At 39.3% G+C, this 19,562-nt stretch overlaps 1 protein-coding gene across 1 annotated transcript in view; it reads left to right on the plus strand.

Moving 5' to 3' along the window:
• pde11a (phosphodiesterase 11a) overlaps positions 1-18,898 on the plus strand; it is a 42,854-nt gene extending 23,956 nt beyond the window's left edge. The window contains exons 11-20 of the mRNA XM_044366770.1: positions 1,072-1,218; positions 1,368-1,475; positions 3,447-3,556; positions 5,421-5,511; positions 10,627-10,727; positions 10,928-11,005; positions 11,133-11,196; positions 11,284-11,358; positions 12,372-12,455; positions 16,981-18,898. Of these exons, the coding sequence (XP_044222705.1) occupies positions 1,072-1,218; positions 1,368-1,475; positions 3,447-3,556; positions 5,421-5,511; positions 10,627-10,727; positions 10,928-11,005; positions 11,133-11,196; positions 11,284-11,358; positions 12,372-12,455; positions 16,981-17,217 (1,095 nt within the window). The 3' untranslated portion in view covers positions 17,218-18,898. The remainder of the gene's footprint in view (positions 1-1,071; positions 1,219-1,367; positions 1,476-3,446; positions 3,557-5,420; positions 5,512-10,626; positions 10,728-10,927; positions 11,006-11,132; positions 11,197-11,283; positions 11,359-12,371; positions 12,456-16,980) is intronic.
• Positions 18,899-19,562: the final 664 nt, after the last annotated feature.

Genomic DNA, 19,562 nt, shown 5'->3' on the forward strand with positions numbered 1-19,562 from the left:
TATTGGCAGCCTGTCTTCTAGACTTCATTTTCCAGTTCCTTCTAAAGAACTGCAGTAGCGCACAAGCATTAATATGTGAGTATTCCCCAGTGAAAATAAACTAATTGTGGTATTTGAAATGGATTACTCCAATCAATAGACAATCATTCTCTATGCATTATTTATAAAGATGAAAAAATGAAAATATCTACATTTTTAATTGGCATGACATTTCTGAAGTATAGATATGACCTATTTTCTGGCACTTTCATGTGCAGGATTTTCCCCTGTGGCCATTACTGCGAAGTAGGAACCCCGCTTTCCAGTGTGCCTGTGTGATCTCTCAGCCCCCTCATCCAGCGCTGCTGCTGCGCTCTGCTTCCTGCCTTTCCCCCTTCTTTTATAACTGCTCTACATATGGAGCCGTATGGCGTGCACTTGACTGGGATTCCACCGGAGTGCAAATGGCAGCGGCAAACAAACCCCGGCTGACATTTCGTAACCCGGAGCTGTGAATTAAAAGAGAGGACCTGCTGACCTGACAGGCAAACATTTGTGAGAGAAACATTGGTGGCTGTTAGAGAGGAGAGAGAGGATGAGAAAAGAGAAACACTCATTGTACTGAAACTATAACACAGATTTGTAAGAGATGCAGGTTACACGGCATTAAATGGTCGTATTATAAATGCTGTCTAGAGGCAGGAAGGATATATCTGCTCCGATTGCCATTGTGCTCATTAGACCACACTGAGGATAGAAGACATGAATACTTCAGTATGAATGTGGTTAATTGGATCATGTATGTTTTTGTTTTTGTTTGAATAACGATGAAAAATGTTGATTATTACCACCGCACAACTACGTTTGTCACTGAGCTCTGAAAGTAAACAACAGTGAAATCCTTTGGTTAAGCTCCCTCATTAATCTTAACCCTCTGAATGAGTCCTCAGAGTCTTAATTAGCATGTCTCCATATTTCCATGTATCATCTGAAAATGGCACAGCATCCTCTGACCTCTCCATCCTCCTCTGCTCTCTGAGCTCATATTCTCTTTCCCCCCCTCCATGTTCTCTCCCCGCCACGATGAAACAGGCTGCTAACATTCCCCTAGTATGCGAACTGGGCATTGATAAGCTCTCCTTTGACGATTTCTCTCTGGACGTTGATGCCATGATAACGGCCGCTCTGAGAATGTTTATGGAGTTGGGAATGGTACCAAAATTCAAGATTGACTATGAGGTGAGACCACTGACTTTTCTTATCCTCTTCTCTTTGAATACTTGATGGAGTTTACCCAGAACACAGTTCCTTTGGTAGCCAAATCCCCATGTATCCTCATAATGACTGCTGACCCATGTGCTCATCTACTCTTCTGTGTTCCCCTCCAGACACTGTGCAGATGGCTGCTGACTGTCAGAAAAAATTACCGGATGGTCCTCTACCACAACTGGAGACATGCCTTCAACGTCTGCCAGTGCATGTTTGCCATGCTAACGGTAAAGATCACGCTGTCTGTAGATCATTAAATCAATTTCAGTCAGAGACACTTATGTCAAAGGAATTGATCATTCATAGCAAATGTTTATGCTTGGCATGAAACATTTGGCAGGAAAAGGATCCTCTTTGAGGGAAGCAGCAACAAGGAGAATTAAACCCCCCTTAATAAACACATACATTAGTTAAATCAACAATAGCAAAGGCCTATAATGTAAGGAGACATTTACTTAAATACTGCTCTGTACTGTACAATTTAGGAGGAACTTTACTTGAGTGTTTCCATTTTATGCTACTTTATAGTTGACTATATTTCAGCTAGAAATATTGCACTTTTTACCCCACTACATGTATCACTGTATAATAATGTACAATAACTATTCAAGGCACAAAAGGTAAAACTTTCCAATATTTAACAAAAAAGATTTGATTTGAGAAAAATTAAAAAAAACATGAATACAATAATTATACAATTACAATGACCCTTTGGTGATAATACTAAATAACTAACTTACTATTATATTATGGCAAATAAATAACTTTTCCTTGTGATGGAGCATTTTGTATCGCTGCTTTTACTTAAAGTGGCTATATTATTCATAATACCACAGTATGAAATGACAATGTGTAATGTGAGACGCGTCGCTCTTAGTGATGAACTTGCAGAAAATTATCAGTGACACTGCAGCCTCCCTTGTTTCAGCTCATTGTTTAGCTGTCAGGGCCACGAATCTCTCATAGCGTCACTTTTGGTGTAGCAGGCAGCTGTTTTCAGAAAAAAACAAAACAAAACTGTATACTACCTGCTCAGCACCAAATGGCAAACAGGCACAGTCAGATATTTCCCTCAGGAGTTGATAGAGAACAAAAACAGAGCTAAAAGAGATTGAACATTGGACTTACATTCATCAGGTGGCCGGAAATATGACTCCAAATGAATGCTAATGTTCAACATATCAACTTAAAAGATAATGATGTGCCATGTTCACAACATGTTTCAGTTAATGCAGGTTTAAGTAAAGAATATTTTTTCCACCACTGGATGCTGTGGAGAGCACTGTAATAGCACACAGTGTTGGCACGAGTATATCAGCATAATAGTGAGAAATGTCAGGTTATAAATACTGTGCCGTACACCTACATGAATATGGTTGGGCGCTACTAGTCCGCCGGTAGCCACGCAGCTGATGAATGAACCAGTGATTGTGAAGTATGAATGAAGCAGCTGCAACCTCAGCGCTCTACCTGAACTGACACTATGCTCTATATACTGAATACTATTCCAATCCAGTTATTATTAAAGTTCAAGAGTACATGATACATTCTGTTTGACCTACGTCCAAATCACTCAGATTCAAATTACAGTTTTTCTATAACAAACAACCAATTCTGTGCAGAACCAAACCAGAGATGTTTGTTTAAAATTACTTTGTGCAGTTCCAGCAGGCCTTTACCATTTATCATGTCCTTGGGGCAGCACGCACTTACATATACATACACATGCTACACATACATATACATACAAGCTCTTATACAAACACCAGCGTGTTGTTAATTTAATTGAGCACAGCATTAATGCATGATGTCCCATTGGAATTGATTATTGGCAGAGGGAGATGAAATAGTAGTGTGTAAGCTGTTCAGGGTCCCTCTGCTCTCCTGCCACGTGTTTTAATGAGTGGGCTGCAGGCCGTGCTATCTTTGCTGCTACCCCACAATGACCTATAGTGACTCACTCAGCACATGGCCTCCAGAACCCATTCATCCAAGTCATAAATCTCCCCGTGCGTCTGCGTTACTGCAGTCCCAGTGGCATTTTAGGGAGATACATTTTTTTAGGATGATGCTGCTGTTCACTCCTCACGGCATCATGAAATAAAAGAATAAGAAATGCGTCTGTGATGCTCAGAGAGTGCGTGCGTGTTTGTGTGTGTTTGTTTTCTAATTGGCTTCTTCCTCTCCGTGCCAATCAGACGGCGGGCTTCCAGGAGACTCTGACAGAAGTGGAGATATTAGCGCTCATTGTAGGTTGTGTGTGTCATGACTTGGACCACAGGGGTACCAACAACGCTTTTCAGGCGAAGTAAGTGTTCCCGCTTTCTGTCTCTCTTTCTCTCATACCGTCCCTGCCATACACACATAAGCACGCTCCTTCCCACACACTGTTTAGAGAATGTTTTCCCACCTGCAGCAGTCTGCAGTAGTCCAGCCCAGATCAGCAAGAGTCAAGCAGCAAGTTGTATAAGGCTTATATAAGAGTCCGTTTAACGAAGAGACTGTAAACACTGCTGACTCTGAGCACATTAAGATGAGCAGGTAAAGTTGCAGTTAAATTGCTTAGGGTTAGTGTTCTGTGTTATTATTGTAAACTGCATCTAATACCAAGATGGAAACAAGGTGGAAGAAAGACATTGTCATGAGCTGGACTGTAAACTGGAAGGCTTAAATGATTTTATGGCTGTGTCTTTTTTAGCAACTTTTAGTACACCACGAGATGGTGCTATCCAAAGCACTGACTTGTTTGGCACCCATGAGCACCCTTTTACTAGGAGTTCTTGAAATGCCGATGTCGCCAGTCTCATTACGTCAACTGTCAATTATAGTTGCCATTTTTGTTTGTTATTTTGAGCTAAATGGTCTGAATTTAGATGACTGTTGACTCGGCTAGTGCAAAATTAGTTTAGAGTGACAAAAGACAGAGGAGGCAATAAAGCTCTTGTAGCCAAAAAGGCAGATTCTCCCAATGAACACATCTTATTTGTTACATAATTGGAAATCTTTAGTTTATTGGCTATGGCAATGTGTTATGGTTTCATTAGATGGTGTACGATAGCTGTAGTTGAGAATGCACTGAAATAATTAAAAAAGAGTATACAATTAGTTGAATTACACAGCAATGCTTGCTTTAAAATTTGCAAAAAAAACCTTGATGCTACCATCTCACAGTGCAGAGAGAAAAGTTTAGCACAGCATCAGTTTTTGTTTTTTAAACTCTGTAGTTTGAATTGAAAAGAAACAATGACTGTGAGATTATAGCAATGAGTTTCTGCTTTGACTTAAGGTTGTTTACATCTAATCCCAGTTTTAGAGCATATGGAATGATTTGACAAGTAAACATATGTTTAAAAGAAGTCCCCAGATGTAATATTTGCGATCAGATTCCCATATCCTCTCTGCTGATGCAGTGCCAGGCCTGTAAAGCATCCATCTTCATTTATTCTTCTACCTGTTTCAGGTATTGTTTGTCTTGTTTCTGGTCTTCAGCAAGTAAAAAAATATTTTTTAGTTGAATTAAGGTCAGATGACTGAGTTGGCCAATCAAGAACATTTCACTGTTGGCAGCAAAAATGCATCTGTATGTTTATAATCATTGTCTAAAAATTGGAGACCATGTCTAAAAGGGGCAACAAATCCCACACTTCTCACCTGATGAGAAGTGAACATCCAAAAGTCAGCATATTTACCTTATATCAAATCCAAAGTGTTCTTTCTGATGTCATAGTAATACTAAAACTGAAACTAAACTAAAACATAAAATTTGTAAATGTTTTCATTTTATACTCTTGCTACTTTATACTTTATTTTTATACATTATATTATTTCAACATTTTTTTTACTGTGGAAATGAAAACTGAAGTAAAATAAAAGTAAAGATAATAAATTCTAATATCACTGACTATGGCCCACATGCCTCACATACAGTGCAGCAGGCTTAGTTATTGCCGCTACATTAAACGATGATCATATTCAATGTTGAATGGGTGAATTTCAGCTGCAGTTAAGGTAATAGCTCTCCAATTTCTTTTATTATTGAGCCATAAGTTGGCGACACAGTGCAGAATGATGTGGTGAGGGAATTACAACAGACTCAACAGCAGACTTTGTTTCTCAGAACATGTTGAACACTGATTGTGTTTTCCCTGTGTGTGTTTTTGTGTGCGTGTCAGGACGGGCTCAGCCCTTGCTCTGCTTTATGGGACTTCTGCTACACTGGAGCACCACCACTTCAACCATGCTGTTATGATCCTGCAGAGCGAGGTGCACTATGTTTCAATTATCTGCCGCAATGCAATTACCATGATGTTCTGCTAATGTCTGTGACTGCATGTTGATATTTGTGCAAAACATTTAATTGCATATCAGGCCATTCCAAACAGCATTTACAATCAAGTTCTTAACCCAGTGTGTGTTTTTAACACACATGTTCCCCCTTGGAGACATTTTTTCTTTGCCATGACTTGTACCTAGATTATTTTATGCCATGCTAACAGCACGGCTCTATGAATGGCAATATCAGTCTGTCGGTAGGTCGACTCTAGAGCTGCAACAATTAGTCAATCAACAGAAAAATAATCTCCAACTATGTTGTTAATCGAATATGCAAAAATGATCTGATTCCAGCTTCTCAAATGTGAATATTTCCTGGTTTCTTTAGTCCTCTATGATAAAAATTTAATATTTTTGTGGACTGTGGGTTGGGACAAAAGAAGACATTTCAGGTTGCATCTTTTATCTATTTTATAGACCAAACAACTAATCCATTAATTAAGAAAATAATTGATGGATCAATTGATAATGAAAATAATCATTAGTTGCTGCCCTTGTTGTTTCATCACTTTAGCCAACAATTGGATGAATTGCCATGAAATTCTGTACAGACATATATGTTTCCCACAGGATCAATCTTATTTACTTTAGTGACCCATGACTTTTCCTGTAGCACCAACATCAGGTCAAAATTTGAGTTTGTCCAAAACTTTGGTTAACGTGCACAACCATAGACTGCAAAAAATAACGGACGTACCCACCATGACATCACCCATTGGTTTGTGTCATCTTGGATTTTTGGAGCCAGAAGTGACCATATCTGGATGAGAGGGTGGAGCTGACCCTAATGCTAGCTGCTAGCTGCTAGCTTTGTTAGCATGGTGCATTTACAGTCTATGGTTAACGGTGATATTGCTAATGCTAGTGCTAATTTTCGCTAGGGAAAAACAGGCTGAAACCCATTAAAACAAAATGTACTTACCGGAAAAAAATGGAACATCAGACTCCTTAGAGGGCCTTTTAGTACAACCAAATGCTGAACAAGACATTTTTAGGTGGACAAAATGTTACAATTAACTTTCATGAACTGAAAACACACTGAAATAGCAACGGCTACGCCTCTGTGAATCTGGGGTTACGGCATGGTTATGTTACCTAACCAAAGTTGTCGCTGTGGTAGCGACTTGGCTTTGACAGCACTTGCCTGTCACTCAAAGCAGCCATGCCCTTAATTATGCATAACTTTAGGCCTTAATAAAATTTAAACAGGTGAGTTATATAAAAATTCACAACCCCCCCGTACAGTTGTCGTGAACAGGGAAATTAGCTATAGTGACCAAAACCATTTTTGTACCAGGCTGTAAACATGTTCATTTGTGCTGTAAAGTTGGGCATTTTAACATGGGGGTCTATGGGGACTAACTGGCTTTTGGAGTCAACCTCAAGTGGCCATTTGAAGAACTTCAGTTTTTTGGCACTTTGACATTAGCTTAATGTCAAAGTGCCCGGAGGTTGCTGCTTGTGCACAGCTAATGACTTTCCCATCAGCCTCAGCTGTACTTTGTGTTTAGTGCTCATTAGTACATTTTAGCATGCTAACAAGATAAGCTAGGATGGTGTTTAGCAGGTATAAACATCTGCATGTTAGCATTTAAAGTCGTAGCATTTAGCATTTTAAAATCTGGGTTCAGTTATTTGTGTGCTGTCCAGACATGAAAATTTTCCCTCCTGTTTCTTACCTACTACATCTCTTTCATTAATTGTCTAGCTGTCTAAATTAATATTTAAAAAATGCTATTAGCCCATTTTCCCTTAAAAATATTAAAGAAGTTTGTGCTCTCTGCGCCTGAAGGCAAACATGTGGTGCCTCGACTTCTATAGTATGTGAGCGAGTAAACAAATAGCTCATGCTGCCCTCAAATCAATGTAATTACAGAGGTGATAGATTTGGTGGTAATTGGTTGAGAGAGACATTTTACCAGGTGACTGGGTTTGCATGAAGTTGTAATTAAAGACGGTCTGAGGGAGCAGCTGAGAAGAGGGTTTGTAGGGTAGTTTCCAGTGGCTTCATTATCATGGTGCTGACAACACAGTAAGCTGACAAATGTTTGCTTGGGATATCATAATGGTTTCTGTTGATACTGGGGCTGAACTACCGCTGTCCTATTAGCATATAAATGAATAGTGTGGCTAATTCAAGGAGAAGAGAAAGCTCACAATTCAATCCGCCAGCCTGCACAAACCATTAATTAAAATGTAAACTTTTAAACATCACACCCTCCCTTTGTATCTCAATTTACTCTCATCATTCTCACTTTCTATTTTACTCCCCCCCTCCCCCTCTACATCCGCTCCAGTTGTAACAGAATGAGAGAAGTCCTTTACAAATGTCTTTGCTGTTACATAGTTCAGTATTTCATGGGAACACATGAGCTGACGACGGGAGTCACAGGCGTGCTGAGACAATCTTAAGTCTTCTATTCTTTAATTTTAAAAGGAAAATCTAGTTTTAAAGATCTTGGTTAATTCCTGCTGGTCATTAACATCCTCTCATCTCGATCCTTTTCTGTTATCACCTCCACATCTTCCACTTTGTCCACAGACAGACCCTCCATCCATTCAAACCATCCACTAGAGGAGGGTGCCTAAGTGGTGAATGAATGTATAATACATGACGGAGAGAGGCCTGTTTTAATGATAGAGTGAGAGACATTGCTTAGTTATTAAGAGCTGCTGGGGAGCTGCTGCCTTCCCTCCTCCCATGCACATAACCATTCAGTTTGATTATTGCATGTTTTTAACCATTATGCTTTAATTGTGCAAAAAAAAAAAAAAGCCTTTTTCAAGAAAGACTTTTGATATGTCACAGCAGGGAAAGCGAAATCACTTCCTTGCTCGCTCATTCTCTTCTCCCTCTTCTAATAGACACTCAATAATTTACTCCTTAGTTTAAGAGATTCAAGAGGTTTTATTGTCACATGCAACACAGTAGATGGTAAAATTGAAGGCAGTGAAACGTGACTTCTTTGAGCTCTACTTCCAATTAGAGTATATAATAAAATGAGAGAGAAATATAATAAAATGAGAGAGAAATGTACAGATATATGTACGTTATATTGCACATTGGTGCAGAAGTGCTGTATTGCACATAAGTGATAAATAGATAAATCGTGTACTGCGCATACAGTGCGCTAAGTGATGGGTGATATATATGTCTGATAAAAATATAAATATTTTGTAGTGGGGAAGAGAGTGTGTGTGTTTGGTGGGGGGTGAGTAAGTGTGTAGGAGATAGAGAGAGAGACTGTGTGTGTGTGTGTGTGTGTGTGTGTGTGTGTGTGTGTGTGTTATGTAAGTTCACAAAGTCCCAGAGTTCAGCAGTCTGATGGCTTGCGGATAGAAGCTGTCTCTGAGCAGTAGTGAGCAGTAAATTGAGATTTCATACACTTCTGAATCACTGACAGCTGTAGTGTTGCATGTCTGTATTTTTCACATCTATTAAACGTGACACATTGCAAAATTGTAAGCAGAAATTAGTGTACATGAACCCTACTTTTTTTCCTTCTGTTGTGTGAATATAGTGTATTATATTATAGAGCTAGACGGACTAATCAACCCAGACACTGTATCAGCCAATACAAACTCATTGCAGGTATATCAATGTATGTGTATATGATGGCCAATAAGTAACAAGACATTGCAGTACAGAAATGCCAAATTATGTTTGAGTGAATTTAGAAACAGTGTCTGCATTACATAGTTTGTCCAGCAGAGAGCACAGACCAGTTGATTTTTCAACAGTAAAATCTCCTGCTCAGTATGGACTGTATCTGGGTCACAATAAAAATAAATAAATGTAAGGGATCTGTATCAAGATTGGTATGTATTACATATATATTTTTTTAAAAAAAAAAGACTTCATTGTAATCAGATTTTTTAAAATTCCCAAATATCGATATCAGTGTCGGGCTACGTGAAGAGAATGAACCATCATTAATGTTATTAGTAACACCTGTGCTTTTCTTACAGTGACAAGTCAAAATGTTTACATTGACAAAGGCTTGTAAACTAAAACTACAGCCGCTCCTCTTGTAATGGCTAATCTTACTGAACCAACTGCAAAGTTGCCTTTCACCAAAGCAACAAGAACGAGTTGATCTCCACAGCTTGATCTCATATCAAGCTGTGGAGTAACAGCACATCACATTTGGAGTTATACCTCTCACCGGAGGAATAACTCCAAATGTGATGTGCTGTTACACAGACCTGTGTGAATTCATCACAACATAAAGATCAAACAGAAGCAGTACTCACAACTAATTTTTTTAGAATGGATCATATATTTTTTGAATAGCCTGATAATCTGACTAATTTGCTCTTTTTGTTCATCCCATTATTTGAAAAAAATCACAGATTTTAGCAGCCACTCAGAGGTCTAAAACCAGGCTATAATTTACATTGTATACATACAAAGCCCTTAAACAACATTCAGCAAGGAAAATTGCTTTCTTTATCTCTGTTATACATCCCCTGTTGACACAAATAGTTATTTTGATATACAGGGACAGAGTGCTATGTAACTAAACTGAGTGGAGGCACTTCCTGTCTAAACTTTCTCTATATAGTGAGCTGATGATGCTGGATTAATCGAGGCTGATATTATGGAATGAAAATCTAATCAAAATAATCTGAAAGTACACTTAGCAAGGATCCTTGAAATGTATTTATCAAAGAATTGTGGCAAAGATATATACCAGAGGCCGAATATTGTAAGATTGAATAATGAATGAATTTATAATCTTAACAGATTCCACACCAACATTTTTGCAGATGTGTTTCTATTGTCCAACAATATTATGCCATATGTTCCTCATCCAGTTATCTGTGGTAAGCATATATTTGCCTGCAGCAGCCTAAAGAAATGTTCAAGCCCTTATTATGTCATGATAAAAGGTGATATGGACCTTTTGTTACAGTAAATACTGTAAATGGGTCAACATAATCAATTATTTATCAAGGGACTGTAGCCTTTTCTTTCAGGCTCTTCATGTGATTAGACACGTTTCAAATGTTTTTATCATGTTATCTCTGTATGTGTCTCCACAGGGTCACAATATCTTCTCCAACCTCTCGTCCACAGAGTATAGTGACCTCATGCAGCTGCTGAAACAGTCCATTCTGGCCACAGACCTCACACTTTACTTTGAGTATGTTCTGCTAAACACAAACATTATTAGACTGTTAAATGTCCTGAGACTGAGCGGTCCAAACAGTAATGACCAATCCAAAGCCTGTGTCTCTGTACACTGTTGTCAGTAAGTTTATAGGCTTGTTTTAGGTAATACTGCCCCCTTGTGGATTGTATGTAATTTGCACATGCATATTTAGATGTCTTGTTTCCCTTTAGGAACAGAAACACTTTCTTTGAGCTTGTCAGCAAAGGAGAGTACAACTGGAATGTGAAGGCTCATAGAGACATGTGCAGGTAATGCTCTGCACACAGAAACAACTGTGTCTTTGTCTGCTTAAATTAAATTAATAAAGATTTCTTTGTGTAAGGTCTGCAATTTTATAAATACTACATAAAATAGATCTGTCTGATCTGTTCTCAGATCTATGATGATGACAGCGTGTGATCTTGGTGCTGTCACTAAACCATGGGAAATATCACGCAAGGTGAGACGTACAGGGAAAACTCTCTTACATATATGAAATAAGCAAATAGAGAACGCCTGTAAACCATTCATCTTACTCTGGTTCCAGGTTGCAGAGTTGGTGACTAGCGAGTTCTTCGAGCAGGGCGACAGAGAGAGATCAGAGCTGAAGCTCACGCCCTCTGTGAGTACACCGGACCATCTCTGCTTTTGTGCTTTTTTGCAGTTTGTTTCACCGTGACGACCTCCACGAGCTGATGACGGCGAAGATATATTTTTCTTTCCACAGTTCCAAACATACCGACTGGGTAGGAAACGTGAATGCTTGTGTCTCGTAGTGTGAGAAAAGTGAATTGTCAGCTTGACCGCTCCACTGCTGTGCCAAGAACAAACTATGGACCGTGTAACAATCATTCTTAAAAAATGCTCCCGCTGCACTGCATTCAAAGCAAAAACTGACCTTTTTATTCATCCAGCTGTACACACAAGATGTATTTTGGTGTGTTGTTTAGGTTACTATGTCAAGACTATTAGCTTTTATTTGCTGATAGTAAATAGTGAGTGTTTATCTTCCTCATAAAAGGTGTAAAAATAACATTATGTTAATTGCAGGCAAACTTAATTGATGATGAAGATGCTTGTCTTCATTCAGATTGTATTAATACCGTCCTGGAAGCACAACAGAAGACTCCTGTCTGTTTGATTGAAGAGCTTTGAAGGCTGAACTGTGTTGTTAGTTCATAAAGGGAAGAACCAGCAGCTTTCCATGTGCAGTTAATGGCTGTTGACTAATCAAGCTGGGCCACATTGCCTTCCCTCTGAAATAACTATGGCAGTAGCCTCAGGTCTGCCGCTTGTATCAAACCTTTACCACTTTGTGTGTGGGTGTGTGGGAAATTAAATATTAACTTCTAAGTCGTAGCCCAGTAACTATCTCTGAAGCACAGCCTCTGTGGAGCCTCTTAGGCTCAAGCTGCAGAAGAATGAGGTAGAATAGAAAATGTGAAATAAAGTAAGTTGTCTTAAGTGCTGGGGGAGAATTTCCTTTGACCAAAGCAGCAGTAACAGCCGCCTAGTTGACTTGTAGCCTCATAATAAGCCCAATAACAACGCTTCTCTTTTGTTTTTCTAGTGTGAGCGGAAATGTAAACTGACAATAGAGGAATCAAGAGGCTCATTGTGACTTTTGTGTTTCAGGCCATCTTCGATCGGAACAGGAAGGACGAGTTGCCAGGACTTCAGCTAGAGTGGATTGATGGAATTTGTGCACCGCTGTACGAGGTAACGCTCACTTCTCCTGAAGCTTCAGTGTTCTGTGCTCGTCACGCAGCCGTGGCTGACATCAGTCAGGGGCGGATTTAGTGGTTTGGAGGCCCCAGGCAAACTTTGTCTTCCTTTATTTTCACCAGTGGGAATGTTGGTATTGGCCGTGGTAGAAGAAGTACTTCTAAAAGTAAAACTATTAATACTGCACAGTAAAAATACAGTAAGTGAAGAGCAAAAGAGAGGCATTATTAGCACAATGTACTTAAATTTACTTGACTTGTGTTAAAGGTGGAGCTTATATAATGCCGGATAGTTTAATCAATAATAATACATCATAATTTAATGAATTTAATTGTTATATTTTGTGAGTAAAATCTGAATCTGCAACGTAACCAGTAACATTTATATGTCAGGTAAATGTAGGTGTACAATGTTTTCCTCTGAAGTAGAAGTTGCTTTGGGGTCTTTTGTAAGTAATTTTGGGGTATAATGAGTTAGAATAGTAAGATATTTCGATACTTTTCATATCTAAGCATCATAATAAATCCACAGCTGTTTGGGGCCCTTTTACTTTGGGGCCCCAGGCAGTTATCTACCTTACACCTAAAGTCTGAGTAACGTCTGCCCCTGACACCAGTAGACACTGTCCTTCCTCAGCTATTGTCCTCACTGACGCCAGCAATGAAATTGTCACCAACAACTATTCAACTTTCTTTTCAGCCACAGTATCCTCAGCGAAGAAGAAAAGCTTCTTTTTCTTTTCTTTTTTTTATTGAAAGCTTTGAACGAGCTTCAAGGTTGCATCCTGTTCTTTTGAGAACAGCAGAATGAACGTGCATTCTCTGACTGCGAGAAAGCTCAGAGGTAGCCGAGTGTGTGAGGAGAGCTGCAATGTTCGTCGGGTTAAATCCCTCCAGTAAGACAGTGTTCTTTGGGCTTCGCTGCACAATAATGAAATGAGCGAGAACTGACTCTTGGCTGCCCAATTTTTCTTCTTCTTCTTATTTTTGGCTTACACAGAAAGAGAGAAACTCTATTTTTATGGTTCAGATTGGAGCAAATTATAAGGTCAGAGTGAGAGGTAGTGGTTATCTTTCAGTGAATGAATGGAAATCTGTGCTGTGTGTCCTTGCCAGTATAGTAATGCGTGTGTGTGTGTGTGTTTCTGAATGACGTCAAGAGACTCGCCTGCTACTCCCACCGCTAGCAGCAGCGGCTGTGTGGGAGAAAGAATAAGGCTGAGTTACTGAGGAGATCAGGTCCGTTAAACGATGAGGCGTGTTGAAGGAAAATTTATGAAAGCAAACAAGTCAGACAGACGAGGAACTGCGAAAGGAGTCGAGAATAGTTCATTCATTGCTTACAGCGGCGGCTGTTTCTCTCTTGCATTTGGACAGTTAAACCTTCTTACTGTCATATTAAACACATCACGAGTAGAAAACAAACAACAGATCCCCCCCATCACGCTTATTGAATTATTACAAGATTAGTGTCAGAAGTTAGAGCAGAGCATAGTTATTGTCTGTGTGTAGTGTAGATAAAAAAGCATCAAAGCGGCGTGTTGTCTGCGTGGGAGGTTTGCCTCCACGCCGCCTCATGTAAAGGCTGATGTTTGGAGAATGCAGATATGGAGCTCACAATCATGCTGCTGCCAGTTAAACTCGCAAAGGGGGGAGAACAGAGGAAGTTCAGAGGCAGCAGGGTTTTTTATCCGTGGGCGGAAGAGATCTCGTTCTTGATCTCGCTGATCTCCTTCTCCTGGTGGTGGCTCGCTACTTTGTGGAATATTAATCCCCCCATTATATAACATTCCGTTTTTTTTGTTTTTTCTTTATATCCCACCATATGACAGTCTCTCCTCTCCTTCTTCTCCTTCCTCTGAGTCTACCTCAGTGGATTAATGACAATGTCCCAAGGTGGATGTATACTCTTCTTGTTCTCCTTCAGAAAATCCTCTTCTTCTAACCCGCAGACTAGACAAATCCATAAAGACTGAGATGATCAGCGCGCTTGTAGTTCCTTGTAGTTAAAATGACAGCTCTATGTAGGCCGCATCACGCCGTCCCACGTGTGACGACGGATGAATCAACACACACTCGTTCAGCACTTTGCACTCACATTACAACACACAACGCACATACCGAAACACACATGAGCAAAAAACACTAAAGTAGATACATAATTGAAGCAGTTCTGTCTAGAAAGGGGCATCGGTTCGCTCTCAAATCATGGAAACAGAAATCCATGTTGTGCTGTGATGTGATGAGGAATCACAGGTGAACCACACACATTCCACCACTTACAACATGATGAATTATTGAGCCACACACAGTTTTTTACCACCCCTTTAAGAATATATTATGAGCTCCTGCAATTTTTTGATTAAAAAAGAAAAGTCTTGATGTCTGGATTTCACCATATTGTACAGTAAAGCAGCATCACCAGCGTTTTAAATGTTCATATGAATTAGTGAATAAAGCTTCTGAATATAAACTGTCTGCATTTAAAGGTTCCCCAGAAGTCCAACAACAGCATGCATACAATACACAATCCCTAGTGTAGGTGTGTGCAGGATTTACATACCTGTTTATTTCATTCATTTTCATATTGGCTACCCATTCGATGCTTATATACAGTATGTGTGAATAGAAGAAAGTTTTCATTGTTTTGCGATTGGGACACATGCCCACATGTTATATTTCCATATGAAATGGGTTAATGAAACAAGAACTAATTACACAGACTTCCCTTAGAGCTACAGACAATGTTAACAGAACAGAGGGAACAAAATCCCCTTGTCTCGCAGGTGATTTATTAAACAGTGGATGGGCGGCAGCTTTGACTACACTGCCACTTACAGTTCAACACAGAAAAATGACAAAGGCAACTAATCTCAGTCATACATGTGCTGCTAATCTTTAAAGAGCAGCCATTTCATTAAGTGACTGTATGTTGCTGTTATTCTTCTCTGCATTGTTTCATTTGTTTTGCCTGCGTTGCATTTGATGAATAACGTGCTGCTTTTCTAGCCCCAGTTTGAGCCTCTCATGTATCACTGTTACATTAAACGTCACAGAGCTAAGCATCTGATTATCAAAAACAAACAAACAAACAAACAAACAAACAAACAAAATAAAACACTTGACAGTCTTTATAAAACCTAGAAAGTCATTTAACAACACTTATCCTCAAAGACTCTTCTAACCATCTGAGTGAAGAAACATTCAGTCTGCTGCACAGTTAAAAAGATTTTTTAATTATCTCTCAAGTTGTGACTGTATTTCCTACGATTATTTTCATTATCGATTTAGTCTGCCAATAATTTTCTCGATTTGTCGAGACCGTTTAAACTATGAAATGTTAACTATCATACTCTATAAAAAACCAGCAAACGTTCACATTTCAGAAGCTGGAACCATCAGATATTTGGTATTTTTGCTTGAAAAACGATTGAGACAATTAACTGATTATCAAAATACTTGCTGATTAATTTTCTGACCATCGACAAATCGATTAATTGACTAATTGTTGCAGCTATAATATGTGGCCAGAAATGACATGATGTCCATGCTATTATTAAGACAAGCAAAAAACAAGTTATTTTATATAAAAATATATAGTTCTGAAAAGGAACATCAATGAATATCAATATAAAAGATCATAAAACTCTGGCTCACATTGTACAAACTGAGCAACATCTGGCTATCATTTGGATTAGGAAACACAAATTTGGGAAATGGGTTAAAAATCTTTTTTATAGCGCTGAAGACAGAATATTTTTTCATCATAATGTTAAGAAAAGTCTTTGAGGATTCTTAAAATGTGTTCAGATTGAGAACAGCAGTCCCCTCCAGACATGTTTTAAGATGTATATAAGATACTCTACTTTTAATAATAATGTGTGTCTGACATGGATTTTCCACAAAAAAAGCTCAATTATCTCGTTAAATCCATAAAATGATATTTACTCCTTCTTCCTCATTAAAAAATCCAGAATCTATAAATATGCAAATGTGTTTCATTTCACAAGTTGAACAGCTGGACACAAGATGTCTCCTACTTCACTGTTAAGTCCATTCTCAGTGTTTGTGCACTGGAGGCTTCAAGTTTCCACATCACAGTTGTGTATGTTGAATATTGGACCAGGACTGGCTTCCAAACTAGTTGTGATGTCACAAAACATGCTCGTAGGCCCGCCACTTAAAACTTAGATTTTAAGTGAGCACAGAAAAAACTTTCCACTTTAAACAGATAAATGTGAAAACAGCCTTTCAGTGTCAAACTCTGCACATACATCAGTCTGCACAGTGAAGTTCAAACATCCAACTGAAGGAACAAAACGAAAAACACACTTTTGAGTGGAGGAGGACTTAAAAAAAAAATCGAACACATCTCTGAGACTCAAATGTAAAATTAATACATGAGAGGTTCAAACTAAGGCTACTGCTCTTCATGCTGATGGGTGTTTTTTTTTCTTTTATATCTCATGTGTATTTTTACATTCTCACCTCTCTCACTCCCCCCGTCTTTCTCTCTCCAGACTCTGGTCAAGTTGAATCCTAAACTTCAGCCGATGCTTGACATGATCAAAGCGAACAGGGCCAAATGGGAAGAGCTGAACAACAAGAGACAACGAGGCCAGAGTGTTTCAGCTCCAGCGAGCCCCTGCAGTGGCGACAGCGGCTCAGAAACCAGTGGCTGCACTGTGGCCAAAACAGGCAGCACACCTTGTTGTAGCGGCGATGCTGAGGGCACAATGTCTAAGCCTGTTAGTTAACTTATGCTGCCATCTCTTAGGCTTTATTTCCTCTTAAATGCAGCCTGCAACATAGGCAGTGCAGTGCATGCAGAGGTTCTTGGGCTCTCTGCTCCTCTTCGCTTTTGCTACTAGAGATGAGCTTTAGACTTGAGTGCGGCGCTATCGTAGAGGTTTTTCTGCTCCCCCTTCAGTTTTCCAGTGCTGAAGGCTGACAGAGCTGTGTTTGGCGAGCTTGTCGGAGCAGCTACAAATCAGCTGATGACACCATGTCAGAAAAGGAAACTCAAACCACTGTGTCAACACGTCAACCAGTGAGCTAACACTAACTATTCATGGGCATCGCACAGATTTTCTGCACAGTAAGGCATGGAGAATATTGGAGAGCAATGTTTATGGTTCTTTTTTGCTCTCGGTACCTCGCATTTTGTCCGGGGTAACAGATATTTTTTTGTAAATCTGTACATAAGCTGTTGAGTTTAAAAACTGTTATGTACAAGTGCTGTTTAAAAACTGTAAGGTCTGGATTGTAACGTGGCTGTAGAGTTTCTGAAAGATAAAGTGGTGCAGGGACAGCAGGACCTTTGGCAGTGCTTGCAATGCAAATTGAGTGCTGCTCTCCCTCCCCTCCTGTGCCTTGTTTTAAGATCCTAATGAAAAATGCATGGCCTCCTCATTCTTTTAGATCGTACGGAAATCCATGTTGAACCATGACGTATTTTTTTGAAATCATTTGTAACACCAATGACTGCAGTTACATCTTGACCCCATGTTAAGCCACAGAAGCATTGACATTATAATAGCCTACATACGGAAATCTATTTTGCCCACTTTTCTAAATGCAGGGTCTCACTTGTCACAAACACACACACACACACACACACAATGTGCCTTGATGAAATTGTTCTGATATCACATTAATTTCTGCAGAAGAAGCCATTTCCTCTACTGATTTAACTCTAGACATAAAACTGTTAAACATTAAATAGAAACTCCTCTATAAATGACATTGAATCAAATATTTGGCCTTTTCTCAAAGCTCACAAATGCTACTTACTGTATGACAGCTTTTATAAGGTCAAGGAGAAACTGATACTCTTACTACTGAAGTGCCCATGTAGTCACAAGCTATTATTTTCATATTATTATAAGTATTAATTTTTTTGGGAGGGTATGCCTTATGAATTGTGTTGTAGCTTTGTTAATTGGAGTTTAAACTGTGACTGTGCACATTGTGAGGCATGGATCTGTGTACTACTTTACTGTATTTTAGTTGAAGAGCTGAATTGAAGTCAATCAGAAAACTTTGAAATTGCATGTTTTATGCAGTATTAAATTCAACCACTTGCTAAGGATGTAGCAAACACGTGAGCCAACGAATACCTCGTATTTTAAACTCCACCAGTAAACACGTTATCTCATCGAAATGCATGACTTAAATTCTATTGCATCATGTTACGTGGACTATGAATATCGCTGTTCTATTTTTCTATCAGGGCTCCGAATGTGGCCAACTTCTACTTTTGTCTTTTTTGCAATGTAATGTGCTTCTTGTGTTTCTTCTTTCCTGCCCCCATCCACCCCACTCCCCTCACTTTGTTTGGATTTATTTATGGCGAGCTAAACTGAAAGAAACCTAAGGCATGAAAAGGCAAATGTGCGATGTTTCTGTTCAGACTTTAAATAAAAATATGCTGCTATATGTCCTCTGGTTTAATCTGACATGGAAGTGCACAGTGGTGATCCATTTTGCCTCTCGTTTCCCTCGGTACAGTGCTGACCTCATGTGGACGAATGTATCCTCACACGCCAAAATGTATCTCATCAATGAGACACTGCAGGTATAAGCACATTTCATTAAGATGAGTTTGGAATCATGGAAAGAAGAAATTGCATGAAAGACATTAAATATTAGAAATCATAGATTAGAAAGACAAAAACAGGAAAATTGTAAAATCTTTGATCAATACTGGACAATTAGAGTGATGTTGGAGCTTAAAACCTTCACGTCCACTTTAATCTCCATTCACACAATCTCAGCTATTAAAGTACAGTGTGAGGAGTGTGATAGCTGCAGTGTATATCATAGTCTAAGGCTGAGCTCTGCTGCTGTTGATAGGTGGCCATGACGTCAGCAAAGCAGTGTGTGGGCGGCTGTGTGGGTGAAGAGGACTCCCAAATGAGCCTCTATGTAGAGAAAGAAAAACCTGTCAAGAAGCAAGAAGACCAGCTCTGTTAAAACTCCTCTGAGCTGGATTACCTCAAGCTCAGTGTGGGGCGCAGGAAGAGGAAGCGCGAGACAAGACAAAACAAAACAAAAAGCTCTGCTCTCAGGCTCTTGTTGACCCTTTTAGCGCTGTCTGACA

Source organism: Thunnus albacares, chromosome 11 (genome assembly GCF_914725855.1).
Source record: "Thunnus albacares chromosome 11, fThuAlb1.1, whole genome shotgun sequence".
Taxonomy (NCBI): domain Eukaryota; kingdom Metazoa; phylum Chordata; class Actinopteri; order Scombriformes; family Scombridae; genus Thunnus; species Thunnus albacares.